The sequence below is a fragment of the Giraffa tippelskirchi genome, chromosome 13, assembly GCF_054371585.1.
Source record: "Giraffa tippelskirchi isolate mGirTip1 chromosome 13, T2T-mGirTip1v1.2.pri, whole genome shotgun sequence".
In the NCBI taxonomy this organism is placed as follows: domain Eukaryota; kingdom Metazoa; phylum Chordata; class Mammalia; order Artiodactyla; family Giraffidae; genus Giraffa; species Giraffa tippelskirchi.
In genome coordinates, this window is record NC_137287.1 from 114,108,062 (window position 1) to 114,135,046 (window position 26,985).

The 26,985-nt window shown below is 48.4% G+C and overlaps 1 protein-coding gene and 1 long non-coding RNA gene across 27 annotated transcripts in view; one reads left to right on the forward strand and one right to left on the reverse strand.

Moving 5' to 3' along the window:
• Window positions 1–16,240, forward strand: part of TOX2 (TOX high mobility group box family member 2) — a 248,945-nt gene extending 232,705 nt beyond the window's left edge. For 5 of the 26 annotated variants that reach the window (XM_081557016.1, XM_081557017.1, XM_081557018.1 and 2 more), the window contains 7 exons: window positions 8,137–8,376; window positions 10,584–10,811; window positions 11,290–11,370; window positions 12,380–12,775; window positions 13,452–13,579; window positions 13,667–13,776; window positions 15,447–16,240. In XM_081557016.1, the coding sequence (XP_081413142.1) occupies window positions 8,137–8,376; window positions 10,584–10,811; window positions 11,290–11,370; window positions 12,380–12,775; window positions 13,452–13,579; window positions 13,667–13,775 (1,182 nt within the window). In that variant the 3' untranslated portion in view covers window position 13,776; window positions 15,447–16,240. Of the gene's footprint in view, window positions 1–8,136; window positions 8,377–10,583; window positions 10,812–11,289; window positions 11,371–12,379; window positions 12,776–13,448; window positions 13,580–13,666; window positions 13,777–15,248 lie in introns of all 26 variants that reach the window. The other 21 variants (XR_014073145.1, XR_014073144.1, XR_014073149.1 and 18 more) reach the window with 15 other exon arrangements.
• Window positions 16,241–22,095: 5,855 nt separating this feature from the next.
• On the reverse strand, window positions 22,096–25,098 carry LOC145532307 (uncharacterized). The gene is made up of 2 exons (XR_014073152.1): window positions 22,938–25,098; window positions 22,096–22,795 (listed from the first exon to the last, which is right to left on the reverse strand). It is a non-coding gene; the product is annotated as an uncharacterized LOC145532307 (long non-coding RNA).
• Between the last annotated feature and the right edge of the window lie 1,887 nt (window positions 25,099–26,985).

A 26,985-nucleotide genomic window follows, 5' to 3' on the forward strand; every position in this document is an offset into this window, starting at 1 on the left:
TGATGGAGAATTCTAGAATGTGTGGAGGGATTGACATTGTCTGACCACTTCTGTGTACTGCTCCTGTGAGCTCACCTTTTTTTCTTCCAAATTCTAAAAAATTGGCTTTAACCAAAACACTTTCTTAGGCAGGATATGGGAATTTGGAATCATCTCTGGGGAATGCCCCCTATTTGTAGGCATCCATGCAGAAGCCACAACTCACTCAGGGGCCTGGAAGAAAGGAGGGAAGGTCAGATAAAGCTAGAGGAATGCCAGTGTTGAAGGAGTGGGCTGGAAAAGACCAGAAAGGAGCAACTAGTGAGGTAGTTGGGCATCCAGGAGCCAGGCCATGGACAGAGGGAAGAGGGCTGCCTGGAGAGGCAGCAGTTCTTGGATTCAGGGACAGAGGGGTGTCTTTGGGGAAGGTGTCATAGCTTAGAGAGAAAGTACAACAGTTTGGGGAAACCCAGCTCCACCTGCAGTAACTGTGTAATCATGGGCAAGTCTCTGAACCTCTCTGAGTCTTGGCTTTAGTGGGGATGATGATATTATCCACCTCATTTGATGATTAAATGGGCCATAGATGGAAAAGCTTAGCACTGCTTCTGGCACATGTTAAATGGTTAACAAAAGTTTCTCCTCTTCTTCCTCCTGATGAGGACAGTAGTGAGGAAGATGAAGATGATTAAGTGGTATAGGTTATAATGAGGGTACACTCTAGATGACCAGCTGCTGATGGGAGGGAAGGTCCTAGTGACAGTGAGGAAGCTGACTGTGCTGGGTAGAAAGTTGGGGCAGAAGTTTTTAGGAGCCTTGGAAATAAGGGAGATTTTCACTTAAAGATGGGAAAGATGTGAGCATGATTCAATGCCAGTGAGATGCCGCCACAGAAAGGGTAGACCAGTTGACCAGATGGAGGATGCCTTAGACCTGAGACAAGGATTCTTGTGTGTGTTGTTTACTGAAAGAGAAGGAATCAAGGTCCACAGAGGAAGGACTTCAGCACACTTGCACCACAGAGGAAGGGAGCTGTAGTAGGTGTTTTTAGGCCTTTATTACATTTTTATAAGTCTCTAAATACATTATGGGCTTCCCTAGTGGCTCAGGTGGTAAAGAATCTGTCTGCAATGCAGGAGACCGAAATTTCATCCCTGGGTCAGGAAGATCCCCTGGAGAAGGGAATGGCTACCCACTCCAGTGTTCTGGCCTGGAAAATTCCATGGACTGAGGAGCCTGGTGGGCTATAGTCCATGGGATCATGAAGAGTTGGATACGATTAAAAATCTCTATTCAGATCCTATATAAACACTTTATAGTGATGTTTTATGTCTTGAATACCTACGTAAAGCTATTCTACTGTGTGCATCCTTCTGAAACTCTTCACTCAGTGTTGTTTTGAGTTCATCATCATTGGTAGGTGTGCCTCCACGCCATTCGCTTGAACTCTGTACAGAATTCCATTGTGTGAATAGATCACAAATTTCCACCATTTCCCAACTAGCAAACATTCAGATTATTTCCAATTTTTCTGAAGTTAAAAGATGCCATAACAAAATTTGTTGTAATGTGTAATTTTTGAAAGGTAATATCATAATTCTCATATAAATATAAAATGAAACTTCAGTATATTCAATATATGCATTAATGAAGAAGGCAGTAAAATATTATAATCGGCTCAAAAGAGAATCTGATGAATAAGTACGTATATAGGCAATCGAGAGTGCTGAAATAAATTTTCTGATAAATGCAAAACTGATTGATATCTATAGACCAAGAATATAATGTTCAGGTTCTTCTTTTCTACATGATAAGATCAATTAGTACCTCTACTAGACAACATTTTTTGCCTTTTTATGCACAAGGGTCAGTTGCATTCCACCTCACACCCATTAGGATGGTTACTGTCAAAAAAATAAAGGGAGAGAGAGAAAACAAGTGTTGGCAAGGATGTGGAAAAGCTAGAACACTTGTTCACTAGTGGTAGGAATATAAAATGGTGCAAGCCCTCAGGATAACAATATGGCAGCTCCTCAAAAATTAAAAATAAAATCACTATATGATCCAACAATTCTGTTTCTGGGTATATATCCAAAAGAATTGATAGCAGGGTCTTGAAGAGGTATTTGGACATCCACGTTCGTAGCAGCATTATTCACAGTGGCCAAAATGCGGAAGCAACCAAGTGTCCATCAATAGATGAATGGATAAACAAAATGCAGTATATGCATACAATGGAATTTTATTTAGCCTTTAAAAGGAAGGAAAGTCTGATGTACACTACAACATGGATGACCATTAGCACATTATGGTAAGTGAAATAAGCCAGTCACAAAAGAAAAAGAACTGTATGATTCCACTTCAGGAGGTACCTAGTGTAATCAAATTCACAGAATAGTAGTCAAATTTCATAGTAGTAAAATAATGGTTGCCAAGGACTTCAGGGAGGAAGGAATCAGGAAGTTAATGGCTTAATAGATACAGAGTCTCAGATTTGCAAGATGAAAAGAGCTCTGGGGATGGATTGTAGTGACAGTAACACAGCAATGTGACTACACTGAATGCCACTGAACGCTGTACTTTAAAACTGTTAAGATGGTAAATCTTATCCTATGTGTGGGTTTCTGTGCTCAGTCATGTCTGACTCTTTGCGACCCTATGGACTGTAGCCCACCAGGCTCCTCTGTCCATGGGATTTTCCAGGTGAGAATACTGGACGGGGTTGCCATTTCCTTCTCCAGGGGATCTTTCCTAACCCAGGGATTGAACTCGGGTCTCTTGTATTGCAAATGGTTTCTTTACTGCTGAGCCACTGGGGAATCCTATGTATATTTTACCACAATTCTTAAAAAAATTAATGATAAAAAATAAATTGCACTAATATCATTTTTGTACAGCTTACAAAGTTGTAAAATAGGGACTTCCCTGGTGGTCCAGTAGTTAAGACTTCGCACTTCCAACACAGGGGGTGCAGGTTTGATTCCTGGTCGAAGAGCTAAGATCCCACATGCCATGTAGCCAAAAAACAAATAAAATAAAAACACCTTTTTTAAAAAAAAAAAAGGCAAGGGGGACTTTCCTGGTGGTCCAGTGGCTTAGACTCCACACTCCCAATGTAGGGGGCCTGGGTTCAATCCCTGGTCAGGGAACTAGATCTCATATGCCACAATGAAGAATTTATATGAACTAAAGATCCCACATGTCACAACTAAATTTGTGAAACAGCAAATAGCCTGTGTGCATACTCAGTCACTCAGCCATGTCTGATTCTGCGACACTATGGACTGTGGCCTGCCAGGCTCCTTGTCTGTGGGATTCTCCAGGCAAGAATACTGGAATGGGTTGCCGTGCCCTCCTCCAGGGGATCTTCCCCACCAGGGATCAAACCCATGTCTCTTAAGTCTCCTGCATTGGCAGGCAGGTTCTTTACCACTAGCTCAACCTGGGAAGCCCTGAGCCTAGTCAAAGACAAAACTATACATTCCTGTAGAAACAGATGACCCTAAGCCAACACCTAAGATGCCATTGAAAGGGCATTCATTTGCCCATTTCAAAGTCTTTAAAATTTCCTGCAGTATATATGTGTTCTTGTGTATGTGGGAAAGTTCTTTATAGTATATATCTTGGTGTAGATTTGCTAGATTATAGGATATGTATCATCAGATTGCTTCCTAAAGTGTGTACCTTACTAGTTTACAACCCCACCAGTAGTATAAACAGAAATCCAGATGTCCAGGAAACAAATGAAAAGATGTTTGACTTCTCTAATAAACAGGGCGTGCAAATTAGAACAACTTTGGGAGCATTTCAGACTTAGAAAATTTGCAAAAATTCAAAGTCTGCCATTATCAAGTGTTGGTCATATATTAAATTCCTGAGTCAGGAATATCTGGTTGAAGAATTCTAAAGCAGGCAGCCAGGAAGAAAAAAAAAAGAAACAGTCAACAAGCCCTAAACACAGAGCCCCAAAGCTAATTTGCCCTTCAAAAAATAATGTCAGGCTCTTGTTTAAAATTCATGGAAAGAAAAGTGTGTACATGTTGGAATGGAAAAGGGGTGCTTAGAGAATAGATTTTAAAGCCTACTCTTTTTCAAAAGTGTTTAAAATTTTTCCCAGCTTTACTGAGATATTATTGAGATTTAGCATATTTAAGTTTAAGGGACACAGCATGATGATTTGATGCATGTATATGAAGTGAAGTGAAGTGAAAGTCTCTCAGTTGTGTCCAACTCTTTGAGACTCCATGGACTATACAGCTAATGTAATTCTCCAGGCCAGAATACTAAAGTGGGTAGCTTTTCCCTTCTCCAGGGGATCTTCCCAAGCCAGGTCTCCCACATTGCAGGCAGATTCTTTACCAACTGAGCCACCAGGGAATGTGAAATAATTACAATAAGTGTGTGTGTGTGTGTGTGTGTGTGTGTGTGTGTGTGTGTGTGTGGTGATAACTTTTAGGATCTAGTCTTTTAACAGCTTTTAACTATGTAATAAAGTATTGTTAATTATAATCACCATACTGTACATGAGGTCCCCAGAATTTATTCATTATATAGCTAGAAGATGGTAACTTTTGAAAACCTTCATGCATGTCCCCCAACCCTCTGGCAACCACTGTTCTACTATTTGTGTGTGTGTGAGCGCGCTTAATCTCTCAGTGGTATTCGACTCTTTGTGACCCCATGGATTGTAACCCGCCAGGCTCCTCTGTCCATGGAATTTTTCAGACAAGCATACTGGAGTGGGTTGCCATTTTCTACTCCAGGGGATCTTCCCGACCCAGGGCTTGAACCCACATCTCTTATGTCTATTTGCACTGGCAGGCAGGTGCTTTACCAACTGCCCCAGCCACGTATGAGTGAGAACACAAAGGATTTGTCTTTCTCTGTCTCACTCATCTCACCCAGCATAATGCCCTAAAGGACTGTTCACACTGCCACAGAAGGCAGGGTTTCCTTCTTTTCTGTGGCTGAACAACATTGCAAAGTGTAAAAACCCAATATCAAATTCCCAAAACAAAAGCTTCAAAGAAAGATTTTGATGGAAGCAGAAAAGTTATTGGCAACTTAGACAAACGAAGGGGCTTCCCTGATAGCTCAGTTGGTAAAGAATCCGCCTGCAACACAGGAGACCCCAGTTCAATTCCTGGGTCGGGAAAATCCACTGGAGAATGGATAGGCTACCCACTCTAGTATTCTTGGGCTTCCCTTGTGGCTCAACTGGTAAAGAATCCGCCTGCAATGCAGGAGACCTGGCTTCGATCCCTGGGTTGGGAAGATCCCCTGGAGAAGGGAAAGGCTACCCACTCCAGTATTCTGGCCTGGAGAATTCCATGGACTGCATAATCCATGGGGTCACAAAGAGTAGGACACGACTGAGGGACTTTTACTTTCACTTTAGACAAACCAAAGGAATCGAAATAATCATCACTGACAGGACAGAGAAATGTTACACTACTAATCTGCAAACACAGCTCCAAATACTGTGAAACGTACAGAAAATTTAAACATGTCTGGGGGGTGGGAAGAATTTGGAGATTGGGATTGATGTATATCACTACTATGTATGAAATAGATGGTTCATGAGAAGCTGCTGTATAACCCAGGGAATTCTACTCAGTGCTCTGTGGTGACCTAAATGGGAAGGAAATCTTAAAAAGAGTGGATGTATGTATACATGTATATGTATAACTGATGTCAGTTTGCTCCACAACAGAAGCTAACACAACTTTGTAAAGCAACTATACTCCGACAGAAATTTTAAAAAAGAAAGCAGGGGCTCAAACAGGTATGTGTACCACAGTGTTCATAGCAGCATCATTTACAGTAACTAAAAAGTAGAAACAACCCCAATGTATGATGAATGAATGGATAAACAAAATGTAATATATTCATGCATGAGTGTGTGCTCAGTCACTTCAGTCATGTCCAACTCTTTGCCACCCTATGGACTGTAGCCCACAAGGCTCCTCTGTCCATGGGATTCTCCAGGCAGGAGTACTGGAGTGGGTTGCCATGCCTGCTCGAGGGGCTCTTCCCAACCCAGAGACTGAACCTGTGTCTCCTGTGCCTCCTGCCTTACAGGTGGATTTTTTACCCACTGAGCCACCTGGGAAGTCCAGTATATTCATACAAGGGAATTAGTATTCAGTCTTTAAAAGGGAGGAAATTTTGACACATGGGAGAACATGAATGAACCTTGAAAACCTTATGCTAAGTGGAATGTTGCTGTTGTTTGGTTGCTAAGTCATGTCCGACTCTGCGACCCCATAGACTGTAGCCCGCCAGGCTCCTCTCTCTGTGGAATTTCCCAGGCAAGAATACTGAAGTGGATTGTCATTTCCTTCTCCAGGGAATCTTCCCGGCCCAGGGATCGAATCCACGTCTCCTGCTTGGCAGGCAGATTCTTTACCATTGAGCCACCTGGGAAGCCCCTAAGTGGAATAAGCCAGACACAAAAGGACAAATACTGTATATTCTACTTAAGTGAAGTACCTAGAATAGTCAAGCGCATAGAGACCGAAAGTAGAATGGTGGTTACCAGGGGCAGAATGAGCATGAATGCGGAGGGGTATTGAAGGGGTACCGAGCTTTAGTTTTGCCAGATGAAAAGAGTCCTGTGGATGGATGGTGGTGATGGTTGTGTGAATGGACTTGACGCCATTGAACTGTAGACTTAAAAAATAGTTAAAATGTAAGTTTTATGTTATGCATGTTTTACTACAATAAAAAAAGAATGTTAAAAAATAAGCATATTTGGGTCCTCAAGGAAACCTGAATAAATTCTCCAAAGTACAAATAGTACAGATTATGCTCTTTGATCAGTTTTGTTACGAGAAATGAGCAGCAAAAGGGAAAGAAACAACAAAAAATTTTAACCTCAGAAATTTCAAAAGTCTTCTTAAACATCAATTCCATGAGAGAGGAAATTAAAAATGAAATTTAGGAATAAGTATATCAAAACGAACAATAACGAAAATCTCATGAGATGAAGTCTGGGGAAAGCTAAGGTCATGTTCAGAGTGAAAGTCATAGCATGAAACATATTTCTAAACATTGAGAATGAAAATAATTAGTTGAAAATGTGACTCAGAATTGAGGGGAAACAACATTAACCAATCTGCAAAAATCAGAAGAGGATATTAATAAATATAAAAGAATTAGATAAAGATACTATAAAGAGACGAATAAAGATAAAATAAAGAATTAGAAAGCAGAGAAGGAGTAGACCTGCCTGATAAACATATTTGAGATTTGATTCTTTTAAGGAGGAAAAAAAAAATCCCACAAAATAAAATAGAAAACTGATGAACTTCTCTAATAAAAAGGAAAAGGAAAACACAGATACTAGATATTAGAAATTAGAATTTGACCACACATTTAAGGAAATAAAAATAATTATAAGAATATGCAAATTGGTATGCTTCACTGAACAGTGTGTGTGTATCCATATACATATATAATTGTTAGGTGAAAAATACACATTGTTCTAAATATGATTAGTACGAGAAGTGCCTGTATGTAAAACTCAGTAGTTTTCTTTAAGTTCCAAAAATAACCAGTTAGACAATACCCTGGGGAATAGATAGTAAGAAAACTACTGACCTATGGTGGCGAGGGGAAAGTGCAAACCTTCTTAACGGATTTATTTATTCTTTGTATTTAACAAATTCTTATACAATATAGGGCTTACCGTCTGCCAGGCATATTTAATCCTTAACAGCCCTAGAAGATAGGTTTAATCATTATCCACATTTTTCAGATGAAGAGACTGAGGCACAGAGAGGTTAAGTAACTTTGTCAAAGTCACCCAGCATACAAGCGGAACCAGATTTCAAAGTGCAGGCGGCTTCCAGCGTCTCTGCTCTTTGCTGTTGTGCTGCACAGGGAATAAGTGCCAAGATATACCGTGTTTCAAGAGGAAAGACCGAATATCATCAAATGACTTGTTCACAGCTGAACTGGGCTTTCTCACAAGGGCTGAGATGCTGACTGTCTGTCCAGGGTGACTGTCAGCAGAATGGCGCCCCCCAGGGGTGCACCGAATCGTGCAGGGGTCCCTGAGGAAGCCACAGCTCAGAGCGGACCCCCTCCTGTGAGTCTGACAACGCCGATGTGCTGGCCCTTTCTAACTCAGCACGCGATCTCCTCCTCTCTTAGATCCAGGAGATGGTCCACTCGGAGGTTGCAGCCTATGACTCGGGCCGACCAGGGCCCCTGCTGGGCCGCCCGGCAATGCTGGCCAGCCACATGAGCGCCCTCAGCCAGTCTCAGCTCATCTCTCAGATGGGCATCCGGAGCGGCATCGCCCACAGCTCCCCGTCACCCCCAGGGAGCAAGTCAGCGACCCCCTCTCCCTCCAGTTCAACTCAGGAGGAAGAATCAGAGGCGCATTTCAAGGTACGTGGGGATGGAGATACAAAGGCTTCAGATGCCTTAGAATGCCTTCCCGTCAGCAGGGGACAGGCCCTGGGAGGAAATGGGCATCACCTACCTCTAGAAAAGACTACAAGAGTGTAACTGTCCCCTTTGTCGGAAAACAAGGAAAATTCTGGAAAAACATGATGATGTCTTATTCCTCAATGGCCAGTGGGTCATTTCGGTGGCATTGATGGCATTGGCAAGATCCTCAGGGCCACATCTTCTGGCCATTCTGACCTTTCAGGAGGACCACAGAGATGTGTGGTCCAGCAGAGGGCACCTCTGGGCATCACTGTGGGAGGGAACAGTAAAAACAACCCCCCCAACTGGGGACATGACCCCTACATATCCCTGGAACCAGGGGTTGTCCTGCTTCTTCAAGAACATGCCAGGGAATGAGAGCTCACCACCTGTTCAGCTCCTGTCCTTTCTTTGCGCTGACCCCAAGCCTCCCTCCCTGTCAAAGAGCATCTTGTTTTACTGGAGCAGAAAACAGAGACCCGGAAAGGCCAAGGATGCTTGTGCTTGCCCGGAATCTCCCAGTGAGCCGCTGGTAAAATCAAGACTTGCTCCCACAATGCCTGCCTCCCTTTCTTCATAAGGGCCTCTCACCTCTTTCCACGTGGTAGCCCTGAAGAGACGTGGGGCAGTATTCATGGCATCCATCAGAGACCCTGACCTCCTGGCTGGTGTGGGTGCCTCTGGATCCTGGTCCAGCTTCATCCTCGGGATAACTTGGTCACTACTGTAGTCCAGGCAGGAGGTGGTTTTAATTTAATTTAATTTGTATTTAACAAACCCTTTTAAAACACTTCCATGGGGCAGATACCATTCTAAGGACGTGACAGCTATTAACCCATGTAATCTTTATCACAACCCCATGCAGTTGGTGCCTTTATTATCTCTGATTGGCATATAGGGAAACCGAGGCACAGAGAGGTTAAGTGACTTATCAAGCATCACAGAACCAGGATTTAAACCAAGGTGGTTGTAGTCTGGCTCCAGCACACACTCTAAACCACCCGCAATGCCCCATCCGCTCGGCAGACAGAACTGAGGCTTGGGGAGGTGGGTGACCGCAGAGAAACACTCAAGAACAGGACCGATGTGGCCACAGACTACCCCTCACTGTCCCTCAGACCCACAGACCTGAGTCTGGCCCGTGGTTTCCTTGTCAGTTTACGATATTACGTTCATTTTCTTGGAGAATTAGAGCCACAGTCTTCATGGCAGTATCCACGGCCTTTGGCCAAAATCCCTGGTCCCTGGGTGGCCTAGGAGTCCTAGTCAGTGGGGGACGTGCCCAACCCCTCCATCCTGGAAGCCAGGTGCTCACAGTACTGAGGTCCTGGAGTCTGACTGCACCAAAGGCCAGGTATCCAGGGTGAGATCACCCTGGTGACAGTTACACTAACTTCAATCCCATCCAGCAACTTCAAAGAGGGTCAGGGGGACTAAGCCAAGTTGCATAGCTGAAATGTGGTGGAAGAGACTGGTCTTATTCAATCAAGAATAATCTTTGGGGATTATTTGTGATCACAAGAGGGGAGAGCTGTTAAGAAAAAATATATATATCCAAAACTTGGAAATAGCCCCAAAACAGATAACTGCACGGTCTTTCAATGGCATATCACAGCCTCATCGAACAAGCCCAAGAACTATCTGATGATTCTCTGGGAGATTATACCTTCCTTTTGATTCCTCCCTCATTATTGATGGGGGCTTTTACATTCTGTAAAGGAAGTTGTTAACTTGGGGTGGGGGGAACATGATGAAGAGGTAAGCGATTTTTGTCTGATTACAAGGCAAATTAATTTTTCCCTGTAGAGATGCAAATGACTTCTGTGCAGCAGAAAAGACTAAAAGCCCATAGGTGATAGTTTTATTGCTCTATAGGGCATTACCTTGTTTCTTTCTCTTGCGTTTTTTTGAATGAACTTTACCATCATTCTGAATGAAAAACCCAGGGCTCATATCCAGGGCATGTGTGTGCACTCGCTTGTGTGTGATTTGTATGTGTGTGTGTGTGTGTATTCAAGCCCAGGGAGTGGCCAGGGCATTGCCTATGTGTGAGCAGGGCTGGGAAAGCGGGGAAAAGCTAAGGAAGGTCCAGCTCGGCCTAGACTGGGTCGGTTAGCTGGAGGTCCTGGGCTTCTCTGGTTTTCTAACTCCCCTCACCTGGGCAGATGTCAGGAGAAAAGAGACCTTCAGCTGATCCTGGCAAAAAGGCCAAGAACCCAAAGAAGAAGAAGAAGAAGGACCCCAATGAGCCACAGAAACCTGTGTCAGCCTACGCACTCTTCTTCAGAGACACTCAGGCCGCCATCAAGGGACAGAACCCCAGTGCGACCTTCGGGGATGTGTCCAAAATCGTGGCCTCCATGTGGGACAGCTTGGGAGAGGAGCAGAAGCAGGTGAGCTCCCATCCCTTTCTGGGTCATCCCCCAGGGCTCTGTAGCCAGACTTGGAAGGTCTGGAACCAGGCCCAGCCTCTGGAACTAGGGGAACTAGCCTCTGCCCAGCCTTTGCTGAGGACTCTACTGGGCTCAGTTTGCCCATCTGTAAACTGGGGAGGTAGTCGGTCCCATTTGGCTGTTCTGTAGCTGCATTCACTAGCGACTTGGTTAAGTGGGGGAGGAAACTGGACCTGTGCTGCCTCATCTGTTAAATGGGAACAAGCATCTCTATCCATCGTGTGCCTCCAACTCTGAAAGTCTGGGGTCCAGGCCACAGCTTTTCTACCCACTGGCCATAAGCCCATGGCTTCCCCTCAAGGGCCTGCAGGGGGAATAGAAGCAGATCTAGCTGAGAGGTCAGCACCAGTTACTAGCCCTATGAGCTCAGGCTGACCCTGACCTCTCCCCAATATCGCCTACATCTTGGATCTTTCAGGCCTACAAGAGGAAGACTGAAGCAGCGAAGAAGGAGTATCTGAAGGCTCTGGCAGCCTACAGGGCCAGCCTTGTCTCCAAGGTAACATCTGGGATCCCTAAGCCCAGTCCTTGAGGGATAGAGCAAGAACTGAAATCCACGGGAACAGTCAACACCACAGGTCTTGAAAGGGATGGATAAGACCAATGTGGTCCCTTCTCCAGGCTTCCCAGGTGGTGCTAGTGGTAAAGAATCTGCCTGCCAATGGAGGAGACATAAGAGACCTGGGTTCAGTCCCAGGGTGGGGAAGATCCCCTGGAAGAGGGCATGGCAACCCACTCCAGTATTCTTGCCTGGAGAATCCCATGGAGAGAGGAGCCTAGAGGGCTATAGTCCATAGAGTTGCAGAGTTGGACGAAACTGAACAACTTAGCACACACGCATGTGGTCTCTTCTCCAGGGCACCTCCTGTGTGCCAGCTCATGCTGCATACTTTACACGCATCTCATTTCACATGATTCTTCCAACAAGAACCCAATACACAAAGGAGTTAAGCAACTTGCCTGGAAGTATTCAGTCTGTTAAATGGCTGTACTAGGATTCAAACCCGGTTTTGCCCGTCTTCAAAACTGGCCTTTACTCCTGTCCTACGCTCAGCCTCATCTGTCGACATCAGTATCACAGGAGGTTCAGCATGGTGGTGGTTGTGTGGTCCAAGCTGCAGAGGGAGGTGGTCTGGCAGCTGCTACAGAGGACATGGTTTCTGAATTGGGCCAGAAAGGGTCAAGCAAAGAGGGTGTCCCAAATCAAGGGAACAGCCCATGCAAAAGCACAGAGGCTGGGAGAAGCCCAAGGAGAGGATAACCCAGCTGGGCGATGCTCCTGCCTCACCGGTGGGCAGGGGAACCCCCAGGGATTAAACTACAGGATGGTTGGATGGTCAGAGCCAAGGGTGATGGGTCCTGAGTGATCTCTGGTGAGTCCCCTGCTCTCCCCCGAGGGGTGCAAGAGCCAGCCAGTGGGTTTCAAAGCCACATGGGTCTCGTGGCCCAAGTTCCAGCTTACCCACGTTGGTTCTGGCTTATCCAGATTGGTGTCTGTTTCCTTCCAGAGCTCCCCTGACCAGGGTGAGACCAAAAGCGCTCAGGCGAACCCGCCGGCCAAGATGCTCCCCCCTAAGCAGCCCATGTACGCCATGCCGGGCCTGGCCTCCTTCCTGACCCCGTCTGACCTGCAGGCCTTCCGCAGCGGGGCCTCCCCCGCCAGCCTTGCCCGGACGCTGGGCTCCAAGTCGCTGCTGCCCGGCCTCAGCGCCTCCCCACCGCCGCCCCCCTCTTTCCCTCTCAGCACACCCCTGCACCAGCAGCTGCCACTGCCACCCCACGCCCAGGGCACCCTCCTCAGCCCACCCGTAAGCATGTCCCCAGCCCCCCAGCCTCCTGTCCTGCCTGCTCCCATGGCACTCCAGGTGCAGCTGGCCGTGAGCCCCTCACCTCCAGGGCCACAGGTAAGCAGCACCCAGTGAGAATGCGCCCCTGGGGGACCCCCTTGTGGAAAGAGGAGGGAGCTTGGGATTCCAAATACTGGCCCTGACACTCACGGCCTGTGAAACCTCAGCCTTGGCACTTTACCCCTCTGAGCCTCAGTGACCACATCTGTAAAATGGGATGAGTACGCCTCGCCTGAGATGCACTGGCTGCAGAGAACAACTGGCAGGTTGCCAGGCAGATTCTTCAGATTCCTAGGGTATCCCAGGCCCTCCTCCCTCAGCTTCTGTCTATTCCTGCTCTCTGGTAAGAGAGGCTGAGGCCACTGAGCCTTAGCTCCTGGCTCTCCCCAAAGCCTTTTAAGCCTGACCCCTGCTAATTGCTCCATGGACACTGGGAATTACAAGGCCTGCTTGACTCTGGGAGGTCACTCAGCCCAGTAAGTCCATTTTACAGAGTGGGAGACTGAGGTCCAGCGAAGGAAAGTCCTTCACCACCAGCACCCCACCCTTGCAGCTAAGACTAGGACTGTATTTTCCAGAAGGTGCTCTACCAGGGAAAAGAAAGAAGTGGTCCAGGCAGAGGGACAGAGCAGAAATTTCTTATAAGCCAGGGAAGCCCCATCCCCTCCTTGCTGCCTGAAGTGTGCCCCTTTGGCTCTCCTTTGCTCACCGCCTTCTCCTCCCCGCTCAGCAGGACTTCCCTCACATCTCTGAGTTCCCCAGCGGTTCCGGATCCCGCTCCCCTGGCCCGTCCAACCCCACGAGCAGTGGAGACTGGGACAGCAATTACCCCGGCACCGAGTGTGGCGTCAGCACCTGCAGGTGGGCCCTGCTGATTCGAGTAGCATGAGGATGGGGTGACGGGGTGGAAAGGGCATGGGGGACACCGCAGATCACTGTCACCTGCAGGAGGGCCTCGTGGGCACCGGATGCCCGGTGTCTTCAGGAGAGGAGGCAGAACAAAGCAAGGACCCAGAGGAATTCAGCTGTCTGGGGCCAGGCCTGTGGGGGAAACTGAGGTCCGTCTTTGCTCTTGCTGTTTTTCCTTCCATCCTGTTATTTTTCTTTTCCTTTTTTTTAAGATTTATTTATTTATTTAGTCTTCCCTGGTGGCTCAGATAGTAAAGAATCTGCCTGCAGTGCAGGAGACCCAGATTCGACCCTGGGTCAGGGAAATCCCTTGAAGAAGGGAATGGCCACCCGCTCCAGTTTTTCTTGCCTGGAGGACTCCACAGGCAGATTTATTTATTTTTGGCTGCACTGGATCTTTGTTGCGGCTCACGGGGCTCTAGAGCTCGGGCTCAGTAGTTGTGGCACTGGAGCTTAGTTGCCCCACGGCACATGGAATCTTCCTGAAGCAGGGATCGAACCCTCCTCCCCTGCACTTGGCAGGCGGCTTCTTCACCACTGGACCACCAGGGAAGCCCCCACCCTGTTTTCTTTTTTCACAAGTGCTTCTGTGTGACAGTCATAGCTAGAGCGGCTGTCTTTGGTCAGCTTCCCTAGGAGCAGAGCCTGAGGCAGGAATTTGGGTGCCCTTGATGATGTATATTTGTTCAGGGTGAACCTGCTCCAGTAGTGGCGGTAGGGCAGCCACCCGGGCAGAGAGGAGCCTAGTGAGGGCGTGGCCTCAGAGACTGTTTTTTTAATTAATTTATTTATTTTAGTTGGAGGATAATTACTTCACAATATTGTGATGGTTTTTGCCATACATCAAGATGAATCGGCCACAGATTCACATGTCCCCCCCCTTCCTGAACCCCCCACCCACCTCCCTCCCCCTCACATTCCTCTGGGTCGTCCCAGAGCACCGGCTTTGGATGCCCTGCTTCATGCATCCAACTTGCACTGGTCATCTATTTTCCATATGATAATATACATGTTTCAATGCTATTCTCTCTGGCTTTGACCTGATCTCACGGGAGCTCTGGGCTCCAATCACAGCACAGATTTGGTCCCATTTTTTAAAACAAAATAATTTTTTATTATTTTTTGGCCGCACTGCGTGGCATGCAGAATTCTGTGTTCCCCAGCCAGGGATTGAACCAGAGCTCCTGTAGTGGAAGCACGGAGATTTGGTCCCAACTTTAAAAACTCTAGCTTTTTGTATCCTCAGAGCTGAGGACCGGCTAGTCTCCCACCAGGATTCCAGGAGGAGTGTTTGGTTCCGCATGTGCTAACGCGCGCGTGCACACGCGCACACACACACACACACACACACACACACACACACCTCTGCCGCCCACACACACACACCCCCCTCTGGTGTCCACCAGTGGATAGTCAAGACGGGACCAGCCCAGACCTTCACTCATCTTCCGAGGGGCCGGCCGCTGAACCCACGGAGGTTCATCCCACGGAGGGGATGAAAGGCCAGTGAGCAGCTGTCCCCAGGCACCTGGCCTCTGTGTCCAGCCCCCTAAGGGCCAGGGGACGCCTGGACGGGAATGGGGGTCACATCTGCTCTGACAGCCCCTCCTTTCTCCCCCAGCCTGCTCCCCAGGGATAAATCGCTCTACCTCACCTAAGCCCGCCTCCCTGTCCTCCCTGAGGCTTGCTGGAAGGGCACTGCTCAGAGCCTGAAGGGCTGACAGCAGAAAAGAGGCCTCGGCAGGAAGCAGGGTGCCGGCGCAGAGCGCAGTGAGACCCCCCGGGCCCAGGGCTGAGGCTCTTCCTCACCTCCCGGCAGACTCTGCAGAGGCCACGCGCCGCCCGCCGCCAGCCCAAAGAACCTGCTGGAACCTCCCGCCCCCTGACCGCTTGCTCCAGGGTTCCTGTGGACCCCGTGCCTCGCCTGCCGCTGTCCCCTCCGTCTGGTCGTCTGGCGCCAGAGCCCACAGTCGCCGGAGCTGCCTCTGGACCGGTGGCCCTGCCGCAGAAAACCACCCCTAGATGGATCGGGCTGGGGCCGGCTCAGCGCCAGACGTGCAAATCCGGTTTTACAGTGTGAACAAGATGTTATGACACTTATAAACTGTTGGCTCCATGTAAGTATTAGTTGACTACGTGTTTTAGAAGCTGTGCTGAAGACACCTGTAAAATTATTTTGTTGGGATGGGGTGGGGCAGAAAGTAGATTCCTTTAAGGTAAAAAAAAAAAAAGCATTTTATATGACCCTTAGCACATTTTTTTTTTAAGTTTTATCTTAAGGGAGACGTGCACAAAAGAGGCTGCCAAACCATTTCACCCTCTGTACAGCAGGAACCGGACAATATATAGCCACACTCAGAGATGTTGCGCTTTTTTTGTGTTTTAAATCATACGTTCATCTATTTAAAACAGCAACAACAACTTCTGTCTGTTTACGAGGAACCATCGAGAACAAAAATGCAGTTTCTATCATAAAGTGTGTGTGCTTTGGGGGTTTGGTTTGGGTTTGGGTTCTTAATGTTTGCAGCTGTTTTCTGACCCTGCAAATGTCTGTCTTGGTGCCCAGTGCTTCTCTCGAATTTCTTTATAATAAAACTGATGAAAAGTTGGAAACAAGCCTGTCTCTCTTTACACTTGGTAAGCCAGGGGCAGGCCCTCTGCAGTGGTCCTTGGTGGTGGGATTTGCCAGGACAGATCCCCTGGTGTCAGTCAGGTTGAGGGCAAAGTCCCCCCTGCCCTTTCCCCATCCCCGAGGGTCTCCACGGGCGACAGAGCCTCGATGGCCTCAGTCTTGCCATCTGTAGAAGTGCGGTGATGATGGTGCCAAGCAAGTAGGTTCCCATGATGATTCAAGTGGCTCTGGCCTTGCATGCTGGCCACACAGGGAGCTCCCATTGGCAGGTGACCACAGTGAGCCCCTCCCGAACACCCCCTTGCCCCCGATGGAGCTTCTCTCCTCTGGAAGTTTCCAGTCTGGTGGAGGTGAGAGGTGCGTTCAGGGCAGCAGGAGCCCAGGGTGGGCAGAGGGACTCCTCTAAACCCAAGTATAGCAAGATTCTCAGAAAGGGAACTCTTAACTGGTTTTCCCGACAGATGTTAGGGGTGATAGCCTCAAAACTAAGTAATAATTAGGTGACTATTTTAACCGTTTCCGGAAAAACCACAATTGCCTGGTGTGGAGGAGCTATGGGGAGACTGCAGTTCTTGAGCCTCATGACATAGCTATTTTGAGATGAGGGGCAGGTGTAGGCACCCCAAACCAGGCCCGTGACCCAGACAGAGGAGGCTCCATGGGTCTGGCCCCTCGTTCTCCAATCACATAACCCTGCTTCACCCAGATAACAACTCCTGGGTTGAGGCACAATTTCTCTGAGCTGTTTCCTCCCTGGAGGGCATCTTGCAATCCACTTTGGAAAAAGAAAACAAGAAAACCCAGCCAAACAAACAAAAACAATGTGCTGTCATGTCAGTATCATCTTTGTAGTGTGAAGCATAAATATTTCATGTGGTTACAATTTCCTGTGTGGAGCTTGTCAGTAACACACAGATGAGTTAGAGAGTTTAATATTCGACTCTTGCTTCTCTTAATACATTGGAGAAAGCAACATCGCTGGATCACTGGGATCCACGCACACAGTCCCAAGTAACAAGAATGCTAAGCTATTGGGTTCTTGCTGCTGAGGTGGATGCTCCCAGCTGCTCTCCCCCACCCCCACACCACACTGAGAACTCAGGATCTCAGGGTTCCTTTGGCCACGTGCACAAGCTGATGCTGGCTGATGCACATGCTCTCTCAGCTCCAAGGATGCTCAGAGGCACCCAGATGGAGTCTGAATACCCTGCCCACACAAATCAGGGGGTGGCCAAGTGGATGCGTCCCGTAGCCCCAGAGAGTGGAAGCAGAGCGCATGGATAGTGGAAGGTACAAGAAGGTTGATTTCAGGACAAGGAAGTCCATGATGCCTACTATAGGGGAAGCTGTTGGTGCCCCACCCACACCTCTTTATGGGCCAGCACCCATCCCCCCAGTTCCTGAGTGTTGGCTGCTCACTGTTCACAGCTGCCCCCTTTGTCCTGGTCGTCGCCCTGGACCAGGAGGGGGTGTCCCATGCCCCAGAGCTGCCCCCATAACCAAATAATGGAGCAGCCAACTCCATGGTACCATTCGTGCTCCAGAGCTCTGTGGGATCACGATGCAGCGGCTCCCCATCTTTGCTTAACTCCTTCTCCACCCTGCCCTGCTTCCCTCACTCCCCTACTCAGAGCACCCACCTGGTAAATTTCTTAACCCAGAAACCCCATCTCAGGCTCTTATTTCTCAGACAATGGACCCATGATCCTAGCTTAGCAGAGCGGGGCCACACCAGTAACGTTCCATATTCTTTCCCTGGCTCTGGCCCTGCCTTCAAATGTAGGACTTTCAGCCCTCGAAACCAACCCAAGCCTTACACAGGGGAGATCTAGGGTCTCACATGTTCACAAAGAAATCCCCTCGGAACTTCTCTGGTGGTCCAGTGGCTAAAACTCCACACTCTCAATGCCAGGGGCCCAAGTTTGACCCCTGGTTGGGTAACTAGATCCCACGTGCCGCAACTAAAGCTCTCATAGGCTGCAGTGAAGATCGAAGGTCCTGCATGCTGCAACTAAGACCCGGAGCAGCCAAATAAATATTTTTTAAAAAGAAATTATCTCCCCAAAGAAGTCCTCTCTCCAGGAAGCAGTGTCTGCTACCTCTTCCTATTCTGTCCAGAGATGATGCTGGTTCAGCCCATGGAGCCCCTGGAAGCCTGATGCCACACCTGCTGTAAAAGCACTGAGGCTTCTTCACAGATGCCCCCACCCTGTCCCTGTGCCTGCAAAGCTGCCACCCTGGGCTCAGAATAGACCAGCTACCACTGCAGCCATGGCGCCCCCGATGTGCCAAGGCCAGTCTGTGGCCTGGAGCCACCAGTCCTCGAGGTCACATGTTATTGTTTCCTGATCCCTAGTGCAGGGCCCCTGACCTGGTGAGGACCCTCAGCTCCTGCCTGCAGCCGGCCCTCCCCTACCCGTCTCCCCTGTCCATGGAGCTGACCCAGGAATCAAAACTGCTTGCCCTTGCCAGTGCCAAAGCCTGATTGAGCTGCCTGCATCTTCCAGCTCCCCCACAAAACCCTGGAATCCTAGCAGGGGCCACAGCAGGGGCAAAGGCCAAGCCTCCCATCCTGAAAGGGAGGCGTGGCTGGTCCTGAGATTGCCCAGTGGTAATCCCTCCCTCTAGGGCTACCTCTGAATTTCCACATTAGACAGAATGTGGGCAACATGGCCCGGATGGGCTTTCCGGTGAATTTTCAGAGTCCAGGATGCTAACATTCAATGTATTCATTCAGCAGGAATGCAAACAAGTGAGCAGTTTACTCTGCCAGGCCCTCAGCTGAGCACCTGGGAGACCAAGTGGAATCGGACACAGATTCTGCCAATCTAAAAGCTTACAGCAAGTTGGGGAAGCAGAGAATGAAACCAGTAATATTTAATTAATCCTCAATTTATAATTTTATATCATAAATCATTTTTAAAAAATACATTTAAAACTACCATGTGGCCAGTGCAAAAAGAGGGAGCTGGGAGAAGGCAGAGGAGGGGCCCCTAATCCAGCAGGGAGTCTGTCAAGGCTTCCTGGGTAGGTGACCAGGACTGAGCTGGAGGACTGGCCCATGCCTGAAGAGTGCCGTATTTTCCTGATCCTGACCTCAGAGGCTGACCCTGTGGTTGTGATTCTCTAAAGGTGAAAGGGAGTGGGGAGGGATGAATTCAGAGTATGGGATCATACACTCTGTGTATGAAATAGATACGCAGCAAGGATTTACTGTATAGCACAGGGAACTATATTCAATATCTTGTAATAACCTATAATGGAAAAGAATAGAAAGAAAAGAATATAGATGTATACACTTGCATAGCACACGGGCACACACGCCATACACATCACATACCACATACCCGCCAGGCCCATGCATACACCCCAGTACATCTTGCCTAGTACATGATACGAGAAACTTTACCTTCCTGAGTAGAGCTTAAATAACAACAATAATAATAACTTCAAAGAACTTTCCATGTATTAGCTCGTTATTATTCACAGCAGCTCTTTGAAGAGGAGACTATTACTCCAAGTCTCATATGAGAAAATGGAGAAGGAGCTTTGCTCAAGGTCATGTGACTCGTAGGATGCAGAGCCAATATTCTCCCAGGCAAGCTGTGCCTGGAGCTGTCCCTCATCACCACGCACGGCAGCCCTTCGTCTCTCTGACCTGAGTTTCACCCCACTTTCAGGGCTTACCTGGGCCTCCAGCCTCCCTTCTCTCCAAAGGAAGGGTGTTCCTGCCGTCAGAAGGCACCCCCACCCCCACCCACCCATCTCTATCCATCCGACCTTGTCCACACTTGACCTTCGGGCAGGAGAGCTAGACCCTACAGTGGAGGAAGACTGCCCTCCAGAGGTTCCTGTTAAATACAAAGGGGGTTAATTAGCACTCACTCTGGAAGATCCCCTGGAGAAGAAATGGCAACCCAATCCAGTTTTCTTCCCTGGGAAATCACCTGGACAGGGGAGCCTGGCTATAGTCCATGGGGTCACAAAGAGTCAGACATGACTGAGCAACTTCACTTTCCTTCTTTCCTTTTACCAGTACTTATAAGATATCAATTGGTAAGGCCCCTTAGAAAGTGAAACTGAAAGTGGCTCCAGGAGATGTCCGTTCACCCATTTCTTCAGGAGCTCGGCATATGAGTGTGTTGGGTAAGGTGATGTTTGGCCCTTAATCAACTTCTCTAACACATACACCTCAGAGGTAGCCTTGGTCACCCATTCTGGGCCATTGGAGCTGTTCCCTCCAGCTAACATATTTTATACAAATAAGTAATGACTAAGAGGGCTTCCCTAGTAGCTCAGTAGGTAAAGAATCTGCCTGCGGTGCAAGAGACCTGGGTTTGATTCCTGGGTCGGGAAGATCCCCTGGAGAAGGAAATGGCAACCCACTCCAGTATCCTTGCCTGGAAAATCCCATGGACAGAGGAGCCTGGTGGGCTACAGTCCAGGGGGTCGCAAAAAAGTTGGGCACGCCTGAGCGACTAACATGTCTTAATGAATAAGATGGATAGTCGGAGATGGTGATGAATGCTCCAAAGACAACATAACAGGGTGATACAGAGGAATGGGTGGAGGGGATTGTGGCTACTTCAGACAGGGGATGGAGGTGGCCAAGCAGAGCCCCAAGGAGGTAGAGGAAGCAGCAGCGACCATATCTAGGAGGACAGATTTCCTGAGAGAAGAAAAGTCTCGTGGCGGGGCCCTGGGGCAGGAAGAAGCTTTCTTGTTCTGGAGTAGCAAGGAAACCAGTGTGGCTGAGGGATGATCAAGGGCGTGTAGATCAAGATGGGTTTGAGAATGCAGCTGATGGCCCGATGGGGACTCCTAGGCCACAATAAGGAATTTGGACATTGTGGTCAAGGCAGTAGGAAGTCATTCAAGTGGAGGAGGGACACGATCCAAGCTGCCTTTTCACAAGGTCCCTCTGGCTCCTGGGGGTGGGAAGTGGAAGTGGGGAGATTCGTCAGGGGGGCTGGGTGGTCATCCAGGGGAAAGACAGTGGTGACACCAGACAGGCTAGTGACAGTGGACGAGAGGATTGAGATGGCTCAGATACACTCTGTCACTGGAAGTGATGGGGGCTCGAGGTGTAGTGGCTCAAGGACAGTTGTTGGCAGAGAGAAGCAGCACTCGGGGCAAGGAGTTCATAGCCCAGTTCATAGGAACCTCAGCCTGTCTCTGCCCTGCCGTACATTCACCAGGTCCCACCATGTACCGTGGAATTAATATTGACTTTGAGGGCTGGGAAGAGAATCAGAACCAGAGTACTGGGTGGGAAAGGGCTTGCTCAACCACAGCCTCGAAGCAGTTAAAGAAACTACTGTGAGACCTTCTAGTCAAGGGAGAAGTGGACATGGAGGCCAGCCGTGATTTGGCTGTCGCCCTTGGGTATGGACCTAATTATGTCCCCTCAAAATTGTATGTTGGGGACTTCCTTGGTGGTCCAATCGTTAAGAATCTGGTGGCTCAGACGGTAAAGAATCTGCCTGCAATGTAGATGTCCCGAGTTTGATCCCTGGGTTGGGAAGATCCCCTGGAGAAGGGAATGGCTACCCACTCCAGTATTCTTGCCTGGAGAATTCCATGGACAGAGGAGCCTGGTGGGCTACAGTCCATGGGGTTGCAAAGAGCTGTACATGACTGAGTAACTAACACTTTCACTTTCACTTGCCAACACAGAGGACATGGGTTCCATCCCTGGTCCAGGAAGATTCCACATGCCTCAGGGTAATTATGCCCCTGCATCTGAGTCTGTGCACTTTAGAGCCCACGCACCCCAACTAGAGAGTAATCCCCACTCACCACAACTAGAGGAATGAAGACCCAGTGCAACCAAAAGTAAAAAATTAAAATTAAAAAATCATGTTGAAGTCTAAACCTCTGTGTGATAGTACTTGGAGGTGACTGGGTTTAGATGAGGTTATGTGGCCAGGGTGGGGTGGGGTGCCCATGCTGGGATTAGTGCTCTTGTTAAGAAGAGGTACTGCGGACAGTGACTGCAACCATGAAATTAGAAGACGCTTACTTCTTGGAAGGAAAACTATGACCAACCTAGACAGCATATTAAAAAGCAAAGACATCCCTTGGCCAACAAAGGTCCATATAGTCAAACTGTGGTTTCTCCAGTAGTCATGAACGGATGTGAGAGTTGGACCATAAAAAAGGCTGAGCACTGAAGAAGTGATGCTTTAAAATTGTGGTGCTGGAGAAGACTCTTGAGAGTCCGTTGGAATGCAAGGAGATCCAACCAGTCCGTCCTAAAGAAAATCAGTCCTGGATAGTCATTGGAAGGACTGACGCTGAAGTTGAAGCTCCAATACTTTGGCCAGCTGATGCGAAGAGCCGACTTATTAGAAAAGACCCTGATGCTGGGAAAGATTGAGGGCAGGGGGAGAAGGGGGCAACAGAGAATGAGATGGTTGGATGGCATCACCGACTCAATGGACATGAACTTGAGCAAACTCCAGGAGGCGGTGGAGGACAGGGAAGCCTGGTGTGCTGCAGTCCATGGTGTCGCAGAGTCGGACACAACTTATCAGCTGAACAACAACAAAGAAGGGACATGGAAAAGGTGTAATTAATTCCTCTCGCTCTCTCCTCCCTCTCCTTCCCCCCTCCCCTCTCCTCTTCCCCTTCTTTCTCTGCCAGCAGAGATCACAGGCAGCAGACAGCCGTCCTCACCCCAAGACAGAGCTCTCATCAGACCCTGATGGCACCTTGATCTTGGACATCCAGCCTCTAGAACAGTGAGAAAATCGATTTCTATGGCTGAAGCCCCCCAGTCTGTGGTGCTTGTCATGGCAGCCCAAACTGACTGCTACGCTCGGAGAATTAGTAAGGGCTCTGGAGGGGCAGGAAAACAGGGGCAGGACCCCGTGGCGCTTGGAGTGTGCAGAACCGGGCAGGGCTCAGCGGCATGAAATCCTGCCAGTGGGACGTCCACAGTAATTTCATGCTGTCTCCTAACAGCAATTATCAGGGACATGGGAGGAAAGATGTTAATATTCAAGGTCCTCGACTTCAACGTTTAAACCAATCATACATGTATGGAGCTTAACAAGTCAAACTACCACGCAGCTTGTAACAACACGGCTCTCCACATCTTCCAGCCCCAACTCCTACCACCTCCCTCCCAACGCTTTTAGTATTTCCTCTGCGGCTTCACACAGAAATATGGCTGTACTGCTATTTTGTGATTTATCCATTTAAATATATTATTTATTCACTTCTTTCCCTCCACCTAAGGGACACTTAAACAATGATACAAGCTGGGATCTGGCATCCTTTGCTGCAGGGCTTGCACCTGGATACATCGCTCCTCCTTGAGCACCAAAATACAAAGAAACTATATGGGACTAAAAATAACCGCGTACATGTGGAGTTGGGGCAAATGCTGGATGAAAGATACAAAGAGACCAAAAAAATCCCAACTGCCGCTTTTGAAGAGCCTGGAGCAAAAGCAGGGTACTGTGCATATCCCCTGCACACAACACCACCTAAGGGAAGGGGGTGCAAAACACCAAACCACACCCTTACCCTCACCCCTCATAAGGAACCAGCTTGCTCCACCTTGGGGAGCAAGCGAGGGAAACCTTGATGCTTTAGGAGCCCCAGTAAAGCCTTGCCTGAATTTGGCCTCTGATCAATTTCTATCAAAACCCTGGCCGGTAACAACAATACTTTTTGAGGACCTACTCTGTGCCAGGCATTTTCTATGTAAAGTCCATTTTATTTCTCAAGAAACCCTGTAAAATAGTTGCCATTAACCCCATTTCCCAAATGAAAAAAGCAGACGCAGAGAGAGATGAAAAGATAATTGATCCCAGAGCAAGTCAGTGGCAGAGTCAGCATCTGGACCCCTAAGCCTGTAACCTTCATACTCACACACGTGTCATAGGGTTGCTCCAGCATGTCACGTGGACATTTGGGGCTGGATAATTCTTTGTTGGTTGGGAGTCAGGGGAGGGGGAGGAGCACTATTCTGAGCATCACAGGATGTTAGGCAGCATCGCTGCCCGGTACCCACTAGATGCCAGTAACATCCTCTTCCTGACTTATGACAACCCAAAATACCTCCTGATGCTGTCAATGACCCCTGGGAGGCCAAACCACCCCCAGTTGACAACCACCGATGTATCAGAAGCTTGGGCTGGACTTCCTGTTGCTGTGGACTGGTGCTGCCTTAGGTGGGGAGCCAGACTTGGCCTCTTGAGGGTCCCCCCCCCGGCCACTGCTCTCCCTATGGTGTGAGAGGTCCAGGGAGCCAAGGAGACAGGCCCACCTAGAGCTTCCGCCTTTTTGAACAACATTCTGTTTCCCACGGCCTGCTTGGGCTCGTGGCCAGTTCTCCTGGCTACTGGAGTGTGTCCTTCTCCCCCTGAGAAGTGGCCCAGGGTGTTGCTGAGGTGGGAGGGGGGTGTGCAGAGCTGGACATTTGAACTAGGTGGTCTGGACACAAATTCCAGGCCCCTCCACTGCAGGCTGCTTGTCCGAGCTGGGAAGGACAAACTGGTGGGTATGGGGGGCGGGGCCTCCATTTGTATTTCATCTTAACCTGCAAACCTCAGAGCTGGCCCCCAGCTGCCGGTGTAGCTGGTGGGGATATGGTCCTAGGTCACACATTTTGGACACCTCACTTTGAAGAATTTAGTCACCTCTTTTTGTAGAAAAAGAGAGGATTTAGGGCTCATCCATCTCCACCTTTGCTCCCCCCAACTCTGTCCAGATTTCCTCTTCTTATAAGGACACCAAACTGGCTGAGGGTCCACCCTGATGGCCTAACATTTGAACTTAATTGCCTCTCTAAAGGCCCTATCTCTAAATACAATCACATTCTTACGTCTGGAGGGTAGGGCTTCAACACACGAATTTTAGGGGAGACACAATTCACTCCTTAACAGATGGAGTGACTGATATTAATTAGAAACCCCACAATGCTGATGAAGTCCAACCACTGGGTCAGGGGCCAAGCAAATGGAAATCCAACAAGACACACAAATTGGGCACGATTCTGCGTGGGCCCATGAAGTAGCTGATCACTCTGATCACCCTGCTTGTGAGGATACTGTGACGTCAAAACGTGTCACATCCACCTCCAGCTCACTGTCATCTGTCCCAGGAAACCCACACCTCTGACGTGGTGCCATGCACACTGAGTTACTCGTTTACTGACACAGCCGGGGACAGCACTGCCTCCCACATCTCTGGAATGACACTGAGCCGGGACCATGTGTCACCTTTCCTGACTGTCTTCCTAAAACTCTAAGCTTCTACCCAGTTTTCTTTTTTCCGGTCCACCAAATATTATCAATAGAAATGGAGTCAACAGGGTCATCGGCATCAATGGAGTTGCAAATTCAAATGACATCAGAGTTGGGCGCTAAGATAGAGGAAAGACACAACAGGGCATGGTGAGGACTGTGGCTAAGTGAGGACCATTGTGGGTGTGCTCAGTCGCCCAGTGGTGTCTGACTCTTTGCCACCCCATAGACTGTAGCCTGTCAGGCTCCTCTGTCCACAGGATTTCCTAAGCAAGAATACTAGAGTGGGTTGCCATTTCCTCCTCCAGGGGAACTTCCTGACCCAGGGATCGAAACTGGGTCTCCTACATCTCCTGCATTGCAGATGGATTCTTTACCACTGAGCCACTGGGGAAGCCCACAAGTGTAGACTGATGCCCTGCCCCAAAGCATTTAAATTTAATGTGTTTTAAGGCACCAGTCTGGCCCAAACAAAAGTTTGCCAGCCAAATACACCCTCCAAGCATTTAGTTTGTGCCTTCCATTGAGGGTATGGTTAAGTGTATGGGCTTTGAATATGGACAGACAGACCTGGGTTTAAATCTTAGTTTCTAATCTGTGGAACACAGTGGCATTTGAAACCAGAGCAGTTGTGAGGAATATATGAAATAATGCATGTAAAGTGCCTGAGCAAAGCTTGGCACATACTAAGTGTTTAATTTATAGTAGCTTTTATTGTTATAGTGAATCACAGAATGGCAATGGTGATGGTTTTGTTTTTTAATAAAAGCAGCCTTCTCTTGAGCACATTCGTGAAAGCATTCATGTGTGGAGCAGTGGCGCCCCTGGTGGTCATGATCAAGAACTTCAGGGCAATGTAGCCAGCCTAACAGTGTGATCAGGAGCCAAGTTGGTCTTTAGGGTCAAATGGACAAGGAGTTTGAATCCAGATCTGCCAGATACAAGTAGGTAAACCAGGTCATTTACCTTCACCCTTATCCTGCATGCCTTGCTCCCAACAGTTAGATTCCATGGAGTGGCTCTATTTTTTTAAATATTTATTTGACTGCACCTTGTCTTAGTTGTGGCGTGTGAACTCAGTTGCAGCAGGTGGGATCTAGTTCCCTGACCAGGGATTGAACCCAGTCCCCCTGTACTGGGAGCGTGGAGTCTTAGCCATGAGACCACTAAGCAAGCCCATAGCTCTGACAATTTAATGAGACAATATCACTTGGCATGCAAGTTAATAAGTGCTGGCTATGATCCTAGCACCCAGAACACCACTGGCCACAGACTGCTAATATCCCTCCCTCCTGTGAGAAGGGAAATGGGTGGGTGATTATTTATTTTTTCTTCTTTTGGGTGGGGGTGAGGAGCTGTTTCTTTGGCTTGGCGCACCTGGCCAAAAAAGATACCCTGTGGATACCTGAAATTTTTCTAGAGTAAAATATTCCTTTGGATAATGCATTGCTCTCTCCAGACTTCTCTTT